The 16729-nt window shown below is 42.4% G+C and overlaps 1 protein-coding gene across 2 annotated transcripts; it reads right to left on the reverse strand.

Moving 5' to 3' along the window:
* Positions 1–4609: 4609 nt before the first annotated feature.
* On the reverse strand, positions 4610–9899 carry foxa1 (forkhead box A1). Of its 2 annotated transcripts, none has more exons than XM_055640543.1 (2): positions 9684–9899; positions 4610–9061 (listed from the first exon to the last, which is right to left on the reverse strand). In XM_055640543.1, the coding sequence occupies exons 1-2, from the start codon at positions 9756–9758 to the stop codon at positions 7898–7900; spliced, it is 1239 nt and encodes a 412-aa protein (XP_055496518.1). In that variant the 5' UTR covers positions 9759–9899; the 3' UTR covers positions 4610–7897. The 2 variants fall into 2 exon arrangements, with proteins under 2 accessions (XP_055496518.1, XP_055496519.1); XM_055640544.1 differs by lacking the exon at positions 9684–9899 and adding an exon at positions 9517–9645.
* Between the last annotated feature and the right edge of the window lie 6830 nt (positions 9900–16729).

The raw sequence follows: 16729 nt of genomic DNA on the forward strand, positions 1-16729 counted from the left end.
ATTTATTGCTGTCGCACCTAGGGTCAATATCTCGAGTCGCGTGCAATGCGCCCAGCAGTTTCCTGTATTGTTCGAGGTGTAAAATAATGATCCATTCTTGATACTGCCCTGTGTGGCGGTGTTGTGTCTCTGTAAACTCCAGCGACGGAAGAATTTCTGTCAAATTATTGCTTTAAGTGGGGTGGTTCTCCCGCCGTTTGTACAGGTGCCCTTGGCTCACAACTGCGTCAGTATTACAATTTAGAAAAATAAAACATAGAGATCCCAAATAGATTTAAATTGCCTCCTATCACTGATTACCAACATATTTTAAAACCATCAGGGTGACACATTCCTTCGGTGAGGCGATATTTCTTTTGTAAAATGATATCAATCTTCACAGTTTATATGTTCTGTATTTAATGTTTGTAACAGTTTGTCTATTGGGTTCCCTCGACACATATGATATCTTAATCACTTATTCCTTTGCTGTGCTTTGTGTCCTTGTGTTTTTGTTTTGCTGTGGACAACTAAATACAGTTAAATCGGTCGCTCTTATTATTTTGTGAAGCTTTTGTAAAACTGCCCGTAAACTTCTGATAAAAGGGCAGCTGTTCCACAAGGAGATTTCGATAGAGATCTTCACTCCACTCCTCTCACCTCTTTTTTTTTCTCTCCTCCTGCTCTGAAGGGTTTTGCTTTGCTCTTTTCGTTGGCCAAGCACAATTGTGTTATTGGAGATAATGAATTCAATCCCGATCAAAAGGCATTAACACGTCTTTGGCTGTAGTGGGTTTAAAACGAGAAGAAAGAGAACACAAAACTCGCCGAGCAGCCATACTGAGCTGCTTTGAAATGAAAGGGTTGAAGGATTGTTGTCGATTTTTTTTGCCCATACGGCACAAAAAAATAGTCGGTGCTTTTGATGGACATATGAGGACTACCTCATAACGGGAGCAACAAGTAGCTCCCTGGCCTTCATCCTCCTTTGAGTCGGTGCTTTGCCTGCTGATAACATATGTCAGCTTTTAATACAGACCCCCCAATCTAATTACTTCTGCTCGACGACTACACTGGCGTGGAGCTAAATGCTAATTCTCAAGAGGAAAAAAATCGTGTGCAGAGAGCGATCCGAACTCAGAATGGAAAGTGAAGTTAGGGCACTGTTTTAAAAAAAGAGTCCATTCGGGTTCTTTTATATCTCCTATTGCACTTAATGAAACACTAACGAAGGCCTCTAGAGTCAAGCAGGGTGATGATGTATTGCTTTTTTCTTTAGATCCAGAAAAATGGAAATTAGCCGTAACAAGCAAACTTGGACAAGAGACGAGTGTAGTTATAATAGATCGCTGACTTTGATATAACTGTGTGGGAATGTTACAAAATGTACTTTAGCAAGAATCGACATTAAAATGTTATTGATAAAAGAGATGTTTTGATTGATATTTCGCGACAACCATATCGTGAATTGTAATTGGTTTAATATTACTTTATTATTTATTAAATTGCATCAAGCATTCCTTCTGCGCGGGTCTGGGTGCAGCGTGAGAAATGTTTGATCTAGCATGATCAAAATATTAAAACATCGTGGAGTAAGATAACCAGTGTCGATACAAAGACATATTTTAACATTGTAACCAACATTATTCGTCCTCGACAAAATCGCGAAAAATTGCAATGCGCGTTTTTTTCGACCATTAGAACCCAGTGGACGTTTTGACATCTTGAAACACAATATTACTAAGAAAATAAATACTGCAATTATAGAATTGTTATCTTCGTTTAAAAGATAGATTTGCATTTTGTGAGTCAATGCTCTCTGATATTTCTGCTGACCTGGACGACAAAAACAAAAACAAAATATTCACAAAATAGTCTTCCTTTGATGTCAATCATTCTGATGTCAATAAAACAGGTTGCCAATAAAACATATAATGTAAGGTCATTCTAAAACTAATTTCCACTCAAAATCCAGCGGATCTAAATACAAATAAAAAACCGAGAATTGGGACCATGAAATATATATATAACGTTTAATAGCCTTTATAAGATCGGTATTTAAAGTGAACAGCAATGATAAACAGGACCTTAGAATTCACAATGCTATCATGGGGTCGGCGTTTGCTAGCCCGAATCATTGCAGTCGGCTTTATGTCAAAGTGCCACAGTTAGAACTAATACAAGAGATAACTATGCAGAGCAAATATACGATCACATTTTGTGTACACATTTTGTTATTTTGATCTTCCGGTCGTAAAATGTTGCCTGGTTGAAAGTCAGGGCAGTTAACAATTCGGGATCGAAAAATATTCACAACACTCCTATGTTATGCATAGAAAGAAGGGAAATCATGACGGCAAAATGCTGGTGGAAATATTGTTCACTGCTGTGCATTCCCTGAAGAAACAGATTGTCAGTAGTGCGTAAATGTGGGGAAATGAAGGAAACACGGAAATGTGATAAAAATGAGTTTAAAGTAACTGTATGATGTCGCTTGAAATCAGGTCTATTGCAAGAAAATTGGGCGATTAGTTTAATTAATATAGGTTTCGGCTTCCAGTTCAATATAGTTCTATCTTTTCAAGAGATAGATTCTTTACCCAGGTAGTGATTGTTAAATCCAGTTGCCGGCAAAGGTCAGGAGACGTTGATTGTCCCGTCCAAAGTTCGCATTGAAAAGCTTTTGGCGCTCTGTCTGCTGGATTAGAAGTCACAAAGAGAGAGAGAAAAAACAAGCAAAACTGGACCCAAGAAGCTGGCCGGATGGGACAACATGCTAAATGTCAGGAGAAAATATGTGTCCTCATTCAAATCTGCCGATTTAGTTTTGTCGCATCTTTAAAACGAAGATTTATCTAAGAAAAAATACAGGGCCGAGTGTCCATTAGCCGGCATTGTTAGACCTTGTACTTCTAAAGTTAACTACCACATTTTTATTTGCATGTTGCAAGTGCACCCTCGCCTCGTACTCTTCCCCATACACACCCGATGTTTTATTGGAATCGCTTGTGTTTCACACGGTAACTTTCAGATCTGAAAGCCGCTTTTATCCCGTGACACTATAATTTCCAAGAAAGGTCGAAGACGTTGAAGAAGCAAGGACGATGGAACCATGCTCTTCGTTAAAATATATTTGAAAAGGAATACACAGATTAATTGCAAATGTCGGTTCTCACGGCATAAATAGGATCTCTGAGGAGGATGTTCCGTCTTTATCTTTATATTCAGGTAGGTTAAATCATTGACAATTGAGATAATTGACCAACTGTTCAGCATGTTGTGGTTATCAGCGCATCCATGTTGAGTTTGATTTTAAACATTTTTAAATATAGCACGATACAAATCATATTTACTTGGCACGTAATGTGACGGTGGCGTTTACAGTATAGATTAGAAAGCAGATTCTCTGTTCTGTCGGGATTACAGGCAGACTAGCATTCGTTTTTGTTCACCTTCTCTGGCTCGTTTTTTACCCAGGAATTGTGCTGATTTGAAGAATTGTGGCTCATCCAACTCCCGTGTGTACATTGTCCATACTGTGTTCATACATCGATTTTAGTATTAAAGTTGTAAAATAATCAGAAAATCTATCGATTGAGAGGAAGTAGCTCACTCAAAGTAAAGACGGCGGTGTTCAGATGCATAATCCGCGCCATTGACACCTCCCCGTGCACACCAACCCAATAGATTTTCATATACATACATCTCATATTTTCATCACGAATCGCGAACAGACTCTTTTTGTGGAGTCAAAAGCTTAAAAACAAAGAACGTCCTCGCTTTATTTTAAGGAAGGTCGGCAGAATTGGGACAAAAGCTGCAAATACAATGAATTCACAAATGCCATAATGCATTGACCACGAGCATCGGTGGACAGGCTGTAAGCATCATTTCGTCCCACAATATACGGCTCGTTGGCGAGTGTTCATTAATACGAGTTTGAGAGTAAATCTAAAGTTATTTTATTGCTCTCAAACACCATTAACCGCTCTCCTCAGCAATCAGCTCAATGTAACCCGGCGGTGTCTTCAGACAAGAATGCAGACTTCTGAATCTCTCTCGCCTCCCATAAAGAAAATTATTAACCTGCAAAACTCTTGGCCCCTCACTAATGGACTAGAAATCACAAAGAGAGTGAAATCAGATTGTAATTTGGGAATGGAGCGCATGTGAACAGAGCAAAGTCCCATATGCAAAACAGTGGAAACCTTCTGTCACCATTTGTTTTGAGGAGCGATAATCACACAATTCTTAAAACAATGATGCAGAAAATGCACTTTGTAAACAAAATCGTACGTTAAAAGATCTCACACTCGACCTTGACATGCATGTTCGCGTTTAGAGTGTGTGTGTGCATCTCTGCTACTCGTATATGAAGAACTGAAAATCGTGGATCCGGAAAAATTGAGCAGTTCAGTTTGTGTATTGGAAAGCTTTGGTCGAAACCGGATTGCAGTCCGACCTCTTACTCCATTGGAATATGTAAATAAAAAAGGATTTGATGAACGTCTTGATGTAAGCAGCAAATAGCACTCCACTGTTGGTCATATCGTTGTCATATTTGCGAATCGAAGAGCAATTTAATTCCTTTCCCTTTTCTGAGCATGCTCGACATTTATATTGTGAAAGGGCAAAAGGCACCTCGCCTTATTGTGTAATGAAAACTATCGGCTCTTGCTGCTGGAAGTGGGGGAGGGGAGGGGGGTTGAGTTCTTAAGGGTTTTCCTTACTTTGCCTGAACGCTAGTTTGTTCTATTGACTCTAGCACCAAAGAAAACAACCTGTGCTTGTACAATTCAATATTACATCGGACTGTCAAACGAGATTGATCCTTCTTACATATTTACCATTGAAAAGAATTCAGGAACGGTCATCGCAATTTCTTCTGAAGTTATTTGGACGGGGTATTCTGATGATATCAGAAGCGAATGCTAAAATAGTTCACAGGCTGGTCTGCTATATTTACTGTTGTTGCTCCTGCTAATATGCTCTCACCAAATTTTTAAATTATGGCACCAACAAAAGTGGAAAGCAAATGTAGGAACATTAACTCCCGGTATCACAACAGATGGAGGAGACCTCACTGCCAGGATTTCACTAGTTACTGGCTTATCACAGTAAGCTGGCGTGCTAAGTCTTTTCTAGAAAAGTTGCACAGTTGAAAATGTGTTTATTTACCATTTAAAAACAATGCTATTTCTAAAAGCAAATTTATTAAAATAAATATAGTCCGGTTTGAACACACACGAGACACCGCACGGGTAAAACCCGACAACATTTGCTGTCAGTGGCGTTTTGATTAAAAGGGGCCATTTCAGTACACTGTACAACCCTACACATATCTGGCCTGTGGTTCAACATTGAACAATGGAAACTAGACGCGCAGTAGAATCTTAATGTAATGGAACCTTTCCCAATAAACTCCATATCCAGCCATAATTTGATAATTGGTTCAAATATTAATACTAAGAAAAATAACAGATATCTGATTTTATCTTTCGTGGCGGTATATTTTTTCTTTCGGAACCCGTTTTTCTGTAAAAGTATTTAATTTTGTTGAATCGATTTTGGTGATCAAAATATAATCTGGGCATTTTTCTGCAGTTTTTACGGATTTGGTTGAAACATTTGACGAGATTGTCATAAAATATATATTTCAAATTAGTCTTCGAAATATCATAATTCACTTGGGCCCGTTTGTAAAGGAAATAAACTGCCAATTTAGCAACGCTCACGTTGCTGATGCAACTCTTGGATATTCAGCGAATTCGCTACACCCTCTTCTCAATTTCGCACCACATCTTTTCACTCATCAGGGGGCAATTACACGATAATTAAAATAATTTCACGGTTACTCTGACAATGTGTGTGTCCCACCAGTGATCAATGATCAAAGCGAAAGCTATTCATGTCCAAAGCCCACTTGTGTGAATCGAAATTACAAAGTGTTTTGTGCCCGAGTACAAAGAAATGCAATTCTGTTACATATTGTTGCAATTGTATTAAACAATACTTCATATTTGTTTCCCAGCGTGACAAAGAAAAACAACCCTGCGAATATTTATTTCTCCCTCTATATATACAGTTTTGTTAATTGTTCCGCACAGGCTTTGTCATTTATCCGTTATGACAATGGGGGTTTTAATTCAAAATTCTGAACTGTTTTGCTAACAAAGTCGCTGTTAATTTTTAACACACAAAAACACAGACAAGCATTTTTGATGGAGATCCCCCCCCAAAAAAAATAAATAAATAGACCATGCATTAAAATATTTATTTTTAAACCCACATCAGTTAAATAATTGTCAATATGAAATATAATTATAACGATATATTTTCAGGGTCTGTGTTTTGCGCGATATCACAGAGACAGGACAGCGGCAGCAGTTCACACTTGGCAACACATTAACGTGTGTAGCGGCTGCCTGATAAGCGGGCGTTACACAAATACATAGAATACTTGACTTGAATGGAAGATTTGGTGATCGCTTGGACACCAACTCCAGATCTGTTTTAAATAAATGAAATGTGTTGTAATATCCGTTGTTTTTTCGTGTTTCTTTTAACTATTTTGCTGCGATTTGATTCGCTACATACATATTCTAGTAGTTCTGCGTTTTAAAATATATAAATTCGAAGATGGGAAACTGAGCATCTGAATTGTCGAACCAGGGTTGAAGGAGTTCAAACACAAAGTCAGTGGCGTAAACATTTTTTTCCAGTGCCTGGGAACCTTTAACTGCTGTACTTGAAAATTAATCTGCTCATAATTAAAGACCGTCCTTGCAGAATTAATGAAATATTATTTAGTGCATGTGGCCACTGGATAAACATTTAAAATCTACCTGATGTCTGACCCCTGTTATGTTCAGAAAGACTGACACGCCCGTTGTTATAATTATGGACATTGTCGCTGAAACTTCTGATCTAAAAGATCTACCAATCAAAATAAATCGCTCGCTTGTCGTGACGTGCTGAATTGTATTATACACAAGAAATAATTATCAATTATTAAAAAATAAGCACACTTAATGGTGACTAATCTAATAACAAATGACAAGTTTTTGCGAATTAACTTTTTATTTTCTCATCAAATCAAAATAATTTTATTCGTTTTCATAGAATTACAAATACAAAATTAACAACTCCTTAAATTCCATTTGTATTATTATTTTTTTAAACAACTTAAAACTATGAAGGACCTAGAGTTGACCATGCAATAAATTAGGCACATTGAGACAAGCTGCGAGAGACCGCCTGGCTGTGTACTAACACCGACATTTCTAGACAGCTAAAAACGAGGGGGAAAGTGCATGAACACCAAGTAGAAATAAAAGTCAAAAGTCATTGTGGAACGATAAAAAGGTAACTTTTCGAGGTTCCTGATGCAGGTAACATTTGGTTCATTTTTACAATAAACCCGCTTTAAAAAAATGTTCGCCAATGTTGAAATGGTCATGCAAAATGAGCCGAGTTTCATTAAAACTGTACAACGTCCGGAAAGGCTGTGGGGAACAGCGGTTTCATAAAATGAACATAGCTATTTTTCTCCAAGCAGGCTGGTTTTAATTTAGATACCACCACCTTTTCATCTTTTCAAGTCTTGCAATGACTTTGTGTGCAGCCACGGGGAACATTGAGCAGACGCGGAGAACATAACATAACCGATTCTAGAAATCTTACAGCACGTTTCCAAAACAAAAAAAAATTAAAAACATGCTGCAGGTGTCTGACTTTGTGAAATGTACAATTGTGATTTAACGTTTGCAGCTACTTTATACTTCCACAGTTTCTACACATGTACAGGTTACAAAGTAACAGTCTCTGCACAGAAGATGCATTTTGCAGCGATCCCAGTTAGGGAGAAGTTTTATTGACTTTGCGGGTGGGGGGTGGGGGTGGGGGGTTAGCTTCGTGACTAGGAAGTGTTGAGGACGGGCCTGGAATACACACCTTGGTAGTATGAAGCTTCGCTGGCCAGCACCAAGGGGTCCATGCCGCCCTTGCCCATGGAGGCAAGGGGCAGCCCGCTGGACATGCCTCCACCGTAGCTGGAGTAGTGCATCGCTTGCTCGTAAGCCTTCAGGTCCATCTTGTGATGATGGTGCTGCTGCTCGGACGACATGAGGTTGTTGATGGAGAAGGGGTGGTTGAAGGAGAAGTGTGGGTCCGCCTTCAGCGGGTGCATGTGGTGCGGCTCGACCGCCGGTAGCTGGCCCAGCGACAGCGGGTGTGGTAGCGGCTCCAGCGCTGCGCTGAGGACCGGAGCCGAGCTCACCACCTGAGCCTGGCACTTCAGCTCCAGGCGAGGCGCCGTGTCCGGGTTGGGCTCGGCCCGGCTCATGCTGTTGTTCCCCCCAGGCAACGGCGAACCGGATTCCCCTTCCTGCTCCTCCTCCTCCTTCCTCGCGCCGTCCGGACCCCCTTTCATTGACGGTTTCTTGTCACATTTGAAGCGCTTCTGGCGCCGCAGGTAGCAGCCGTTCTCGAACATGTTGCCCGAGTCCGGGTGCAAGCTCCAGTATGACCCCTTGCCCGGCTTGTCGGGCGAGCGGGCCACTTTGATGAAGCAGTCGTTGAAGGAGAGCGAGTGTCGGATGGAGTTCTGCCAGCGCTGTTGGTTCTGCCTGTAGTAGGGGAAGAGTTCCATGATCCACTGGTAGATTTCGCTCAGGGTCAGCATCTTGCTCGGCGCTTGCTGTATGGCCATGGTGATGAGTGAGATGTAGGAGTAAGGCGGCTTGGCGTGAGGGTAGGAACGCCGCAGGCTCTTGGCGTCCCGGGGCCGGCTCACGTTGCCCTGCGGGTAAGACATGGAGCTCATCCCCGGGTAAGGGCTCAGGCCGTTCAGGGAGCTCTGCTGTGCGTTCAAGCCGGGGCTGATGGTTGTCATGCCGGCGCCCATGCCGGCTGGCCCTCCGCCCATGCCGGGGGAGCCGAGGCCGGCGCCGATGGCCGGGTTCCCGTAGGACATGTTGAAGGAGCCGGCGGTCATGTTGCCGCCGGAGCCCATACTGTTCATGCCCATGTAGGTGGTGCCCAATCCCGGGTTCATGCCGTTTACCGGCATCGTCGAGTAGGCCTACACAACAAAGGGAAAGAAATTAGTCGGACAGGGGGCAGAAAGCCAACGCTTGCCTCCCCTTCACAAGACCCCACACTTCATACATTCTTTAACAGGAAAATGACTCTTAACATCAAAATTAGGCAGGAGCCACGCCTCTTGAAAATTAAAAATACAAAGTTGTAACAGCTTATTTCCCTGTGAGTAGCAGCGGCGGCGGCGGCGGGTCGAGTGCTCGGCGTGGTGTGTTGTAGAGCGCTCCGGAGCCGGGGAGCAGGGAACGTGCCGGCCGCTCCAGGGGTCCCACACCCCCTCCCCTCTCTGATGCCACCCCGTGGTCAGGAACCTAGAGATTCCCTGATTACCCCCACCCCTGCACCGAATCCTCAAATGAGCAACACGGAGCCGTTTCCTGAACTATTCGCGTCCTTTCGCTTTGAGCAAATTGCCCACATGACATCCGCCAGACAGACCTCGAAATAAACATGGTCCAGTGTTTTGGAGCGTATAAAAAGTTCTTGGGTAGATTGCTGATAGTCTTGTCTTGAAAATAGGCGTTAAAAAGCCCGCAACCCCCTGTTAGCGAACGACCCGCAAGTGCTCACCTTAAAGTAAGGTTAAACCCGATACTTTTGCTTACCTCTTGTGGTTCTCCGTAGTAATTGCTCCACTCAGATGCTTCGTGTCCTTCCATCTTCACTGCACCTAACATCATGGAGGCAAAGTACAAAAACGAACATCAAAGCTGACCCCCAAAATAAGATCCCACCGCGGATGCACTCTGGCTGAAGCCAAATGAGGGAGATGGAAAGGGGGAACTGCGAGAGTGGAGAAGGGTGGGGAGGTGAACACTTTGAGTGGCGCTGGGGACATGCGTAGTAATCCGACTGTTCACAGATCCTGCCTCCAGTCCCGATTTGCGCAGGATTTTTCTTTATTTGAATATTTAGCTCTCACCTAGGCGTCGGGATACTTACTGTGCTCCGATTGCACACCTGCCTTGCCCACTGCGAGTCAGCGGAACCAATCTTTAGCCATTGCAAATAGTCCCTGTTGGATTTGTAAAGAGGCTAATTGGTTTAACGTGGAAACAATAGGAAAGACAAACTCCAGCACTGGGACGCGAAGCGATAAATTAATTGAGCAGGGAAAAGCTAACCAAAGTGGCATTTTTCTCTCCCAGAGATTAAACGGGTGAGATTAACACGGAGGGTGTTCTGTGCATCTCGTGTTTAGCTTTACCTGATCTCCGGTACTATAACATTCTTCAAATTAAGTTAATGTGGGTTTTTGTTCAGTAGATTGAGGCAATTATTTTGCAAGCAAAGGCGTACTTTACGTAACATGTTTCGTTCGGCAAGTGGAAGTAAACTTTATCCAGAACTTGGAGACACACTTTTGTGACTCGTTTGGTCTTCTGAAAGTTTAAATCTGACGGCTATAACTACCGAGTCCCATCGATGTAACACATCTCAGCAATATACCAACGTACGGGATTAATTCGGTGAATCGCTTCGTATAGAAACCTTCCCATACGCGGTGAAGTTTGGTGAGATTGTGCAAAATGCATTATTTCGGTAAATCAGTAATTTGTCAAGCAGATAGTTGGTCTGGCAGCCTGTCTGGAGATAGCACCGTTAGCAAACCTTTGGCCAGCAAATATCTTATCTCGATCAATAACTGTAGCATTCCAAAAACAGGCAGTTTCTGGGAATTGTCCCCGATGGCAAGTAATTCGTTACATTCCTCGGTTATATGAGCTACAGTCTGAGCTCCACATGTCGCCTCGACGGGCTGCAAAGAGCGAAGGACCTCTCTGTTTGCTGTTCATTTATAAATCTAAACAAATGTCTGTTTAATACGGTTTTAGGCCCAGCTACATTCCTACCGTGAAAGAGAGGAGACGGCGTGAAAGTGGCAAATGTAATTAGTCCGAGGAAGAATTTACTCGACAACGTGACGTCTTTGAGGAATGGTGTTAAATAAACGCTTTATCCGTCCTTCTTTCGTCGTAAAAATGCAGATTGGAAGAATAGTTTGCATTCAAGATCACGTACCTCGGTTACCCTCTGCGAAGTTTGCAGCCAGCGACGGTCCTGGCTTCCAAGCGCCAATAAGTGAGACTGCAGCTTGCCTCTTGGCTTTATGTAGCGCCTAGCAACGGGACTGCTTTTGGATCAGAGATGTTCACCCGAACAAGATGAATAGTTCTGGACTCTTTTCTCGGCGTGTTTTAAGAAGAAATTTGCCTTCCACCCATGAACTGCCCCAAGAATATGTCGAGAGAAAATTGTGGTTTAAAGCTGACAACATTCGCTTTGGCAACTTACAGACCAGGAAGGCTTGATCAGCGACTGAGTCTCCAATTTTGCGCCTTTCACTAGCGGGGGTGTAATTTGAAGTGCTATTAGAAACGGCAACGCATTTAAAATTCAGTTTTCTTACAGAGAAGAGAGGCTGGAAAAACAACTCGAAGCGGTATTACACAGGAAGCCACCGCCGGTGCGTGTATGTTATGGCTGCGATTTGCATCAGCAATGGGGGCACAGTTAAAAGGTCAGGCAGTGTCTTCCAATGAAGTCTCGGTCAACGAGCTCAGAAACGAGTCCGTGTATCCTTTGCCAGTGGTGTGGGGAAGCAAATCCCTTCCTGCACATGCCCATTCCAGTTATTCAAAATAATAAACAGACTTTACACATTCTTGGGGAGATAAAAGCCTGCGTATTTTTGTGAAATAAAAGTAACGCTCAACGTTTCATCCGTTTCATGAATCCATGTAGAATTTCTGTTTGATGAAATTGCTTTTTGAAAATATTGTGTCGGGAAAATATGATAAAATGAGAACCCGAGCAAAACACAAAGTGCTAGAGGAACTCATCGGGCCAGGCAGCATCTGGGGAGGGAATGGACAGGCGATGTTTCGGGTAGGGACCCTTCCTCAGAAAATTTAATCTTTAAAAAAAAGTAAATTGATGAAAGTGGACACACACCACACGCGCTCGACCATTTTAACCAATACCCGAGATTTCGCGACCTTTTCATTTCATTTCCCCAGTTCTGGCTTCACGTACAACTCGCCCATAAATGGGTGGACAGTTCCATTAGAAATTGATTTTGGAGACAGTTTTTATTTGTGTTACTATATAACACCAGCTCCTAAAATAATAGTGGAAGATTTTCGATCTTTGAGATTTTGGGAATGCTGCAAAGATTTCTGAATGAAATATCGTAATTTTAGGTGCAGAATGCATACATTTTTTACGATGAAATTTATCTGTACAGATTTACAAGGAATACGCAGTTCAGGCCATTCCTGTAAACCAGCCCGTGCGGGTTCTTGGGTTCCATTCCAACATTTTCCATCTTTCATCAATTAATAATGAGTACGTTGACTTCCTTTGCCCATCACGTTTCAATGCATTCATATTCTTTCATCAGCCATTTTTTCCGGTATTACTATTCGGGAAATGGAGAATCTTCTCAATCCCATTTTGATAACACAATTACTAATTTATATTCAATCCTGTTTGGTTTCCTGAACTTATCAACGCTGGTCCTGTATCATGCCAATCATAATGTCAAGACCCCCCCCCCCCCCCCCCCCATCCCATAGACCATCTCTCAGCTTTCTTTTTTTTTCCAGATAGAAAGAGACCCAGCCTATTTATCACTACCCCGATAGGTATAACCTGGCGTATCTATTACCACCCAAGTGCAACTTTCCTGCACCACGTGCATAACTTCTACATTTCCCTTTAAACAAAAAGAAAATATGGCGACCAGACTTGTACACGGGACTCCAAGGGTGGTTTGAGCAAAGTTCAATGCAAGTTTAGAATAACTTCTCGACTTTTTATTTCAATCCCTCCAGACATAACAAACGGTTCGTTTGCTTTTTTACGCCTTTATTCACCTGAATCGCTGCTTTTAGTCATTTATGTGTTTCAAGATCTTTTTGTGCCTCCGCTTCAGTTATTTTTGTGAGCAAAACGTTATCCCTGTGTTGAAATTCTTCCGCTGATTATATGTATTCTGCATGTGTTTTGATGTCTCGTTGTAGTTTAAAGCAGTTCTTCCCATTGACGTCTATATGTTTATATCATTCATAAATAAAGGAAGATTTTGACCCTGAAATCTGGATGTTCATCGTAATTGTGAAATACATCTGTCCCCGTGGAGCCCTAGTTTCTATCGTCTACCTGTCTGAACAATCATCCTTTACTCGTACTGAGGGCTTTCTGCTTAAAGCCAGCTATTCTCACATGTTGTATAAGAAGGAAATGCAGATGCTGTTTAAACCGAAGATAGACATGTTTCCGATTTCATCTCATTCGTCAATCTATAACTGGCACCACAGAAACCCTTTTGAAAGTCGAGATGAAGTACAGTTACAGATAGATTTCAATAAGTCAAAACAAATATAAATAAGCATTTAACATTTGTATTTAAGCGGCTTTTGGATAAACACGGATATGCAGGAAATGAAAGGATAAGGATTCATATAGATGAATTAGAGTTGGCCTTGGCATCATGTTGGCCACAGCCATTGTGGGCGGAAGAGCCCGTTCATGTGCTGTACTGTTCTATGTTCTATGTAAACTATTAAAATGAAAAAAAGAATGTTAATAATTTTAAAATATTGAAATAAGGTAAAACAAGTAAAACAACTTACCTTTCCCACAGGATCGGCAATGTAATGGAATGATTGCACCAGACACCGTTGACGTAAAGGTCGCCCCCGGCCTCTCTCAGCGCCGGCATCTGATCTGACCTCGCCTCGAACTCCCACCTTTGACTGCGCTTGCATGGAAGGCCGAGATGTGCGGAGCAGTGGACTGCAGACAGTCAGTAGTGCACGGTTCTATGCAGAACCATTTCAAGCCATCAATCTTATTTCACTCCCCATGGACGCTTCCCGATCTGCTGAACATAGTCGCGCGTTATAACATTTTTCATTGCCAAGTATTTGTGGCACTATCACAATATTATGCTGCGCTTATTCTGGCATATAAAATATGGATACCAGTGCCTCTGCGATTTCTTCGCCGGATTTTTTTAATTATGTGGACGCAATCTGACAAGTCAAGAGTTTCATCCCTTTGAGTTGCTTAGTTAATAATTCCTCACTTATTTTAAATACGGGTTTCAAATATTATCTTCCAATGACATGTCCATCTGACCCTTGCCTGAAGCGATGTCAATGTTTAACAGTCCGTGGTTTGGGTTCTGAACATTCCCTGTTCATTTAGTTCCCCCGAACAGCATGGAAACAGGCCCTTCTGCCCACCGAGTCCACGCCGACCACAGATCACCCGTTCACACTAGTTCTCTGTTATTGCAATTTCTCATCCACTCCCTGCATCTTAAGGGATTTTTTTGCAGAGCGCAATTAACATACAAACCAGCAGGTCTTTGGGATGAGCAATCGGAAGAAACCTACTCGGTCACAGGGAGAACGCGCAAACACCACACGTACAAGGTCCGAGATCAGCATAGAACGCGGGTCTCTGACGCTGTGAGGCAGCAGCTCCACCAGCTGTGCCTCCAAACTCTGATTCGATCCCGTTCATTCCGCAGTGGGCTTCTTCCTTCCTCGACTCCCATTAACGTCCGTGTAGACTATTTATCCACGACTCGATACCTGAAATACCTTCCACCCCTACTCTTGACCCCCGCCCCCGCCCCCACCCCAATAATGTTGTCCTCGAATCTTCAGGGTTGACTTGTTATTAATTGGTTCTTTGTTTTTTGGGGGGTAAATTTATTTTTCATGTTTTTTTGTTTGATGTGCGATGTCAGCTGAGATAAGACCCCTTGCAATCGGATACTCCTCCCGCCTAGATTACTGCAACTCCCTCTACACTGGCATCAGCCAATCTTCCCTGTCCCGCCTGCAACTGGTCCAAAACGCCGCAGCGAGATTCCTGACAGGCACCCGAAAAAGGGACCACATCACCCCGATTCTGGCCTCTCTCCACTGGCTCCTTGTGCGGTTCGAATACATTTCAAGGTCCTCCTTTATGTCTACAAAGCCCTTAACGGGCTTGCCCCCACCTACATCAAAAGTCTGCTTACCCACCACACCACCTCCAGGTCCCTCAGATTGGCTGACTTGGTCATCCCGCGGTCTAGGCATAAGCTCAGGGGCTACCGCGCCTTTGCTGTTGCAGCTCCTAGACTGTGGAACAGCATCCCTCTTCCCATCAGAACTACCCCCTCCATGGAATCCTTTAAGTCGAGACTTAAAACTCATCTCTACTCCCAAGCCTTTCTTTACGTCCTCTGAGTGAGGGCTATATGTATGTAGTGACGTTTGTATTTAATCTACGAACCACTGTTGTTTGTTATACTATTCTTATACCAACGTAAAGCACTTTGGCCAACGAGAGTTGTTTTTTAAAGTCAAGTCACTATATAAATAAAAGTGACTTGACTTGACTTGATGGAAATTACTCTTACACCATCCCAAATGAAAACAAATTAATTGACCATAAATGAACAATTTCATATGTTCACGCGTGTAATTTGAAGCAGTGTCACGGATTACCTGTAGAAATAGTTTGTGGTAATCAAAGAGCTTCTATCGCAATAACCAGCAGAGAAAGAGATCGGCGTATTACCGAGAGAAAAGGCATCCATCTCGGGAGAGTGACTCCAGGGACGCCGACGGCTTCAGAAAGGTCTCATTAGCATCTAAAGAGCAATGTGCACTGGATGGATGCTGGTAACAAGGTTGCAAAATTAATTGGACAATTCGAATTTAACTGAGTTATCTAAATGCGAATAGAGCGACTATGCAAACCTCGGTGATTATTGAATGTCGTGACTCCTAACAGCCATTCTCCAAGAACTACTGCGTGCTTTGTGTTTTTCTGTGGATAGTTGTATCGCACAATTAAAATTGATGTTGGCCTCCAACATCAAAATAACAAGAAAGGTTGAGTTACTTATTAACAAATCAACATCGCCTTTCGTCATTCTGTAACATTCAAAGTATCCGATTGCATTAAAATAACTGATGGCAGTCCAGGAAGCGTGGGTGCGGGCGTGCGGGGGATTTATGTGGCGGATGAAGGGCGGAGCGTGAAAATTGCAGCTTTACACGGTCATTCAGAAACACGCCCGAATGTTTTAGGGAACCCGGATTCATATAACACGCATTTCACACCTGATCGCATTCAGCTTCTATTTTATGACTGTGATGCAGTCAGTGATGCCGACAGGGTAAACATATACGAGCGTTTATTGACCAACTGGGAGATGATAAAACAAGAATGTATTTTATGTGGAGATAAGATCCAAAATACACGTTCTTTGTCAGCTACCAGAATCCCTTGAACATTTTATTCTAGACTCCCGCGTTACATTCAGCAATATTTTTATGAGCCTTACAAAACAGAACGCTTTTTTCCCCAACGCCACAGAAAGTTGACAATTCCTGTACTTTACTTAAGTAATTGGGATCAGACTTTCAGTTACGTGATCAACTACTTTTGTTTAACTCTGTAAACTTTATACCAGGCTCCTGCGAAAACCCCCCAAACTTACCCAACACATGATCACGCAGAAACAGTTGAAATACGGGCCCTGGAATAGTTATTCCCTTTTCTTGGTCGCAATTGTTGGTCTCACATTTTCGCTTGTCTTTCACCAATTCACCGAGTGGACGAGAATACTGAACTGACA

Source organism: Leucoraja erinacea, chromosome 9 (genome assembly GCF_028641065.1).
Source record: "Leucoraja erinacea ecotype New England chromosome 9, Leri_hhj_1, whole genome shotgun sequence".
Classification (NCBI taxonomy): domain Eukaryota; kingdom Metazoa; phylum Chordata; class Chondrichthyes; order Rajiformes; family Rajidae; genus Leucoraja; species Leucoraja erinaceus.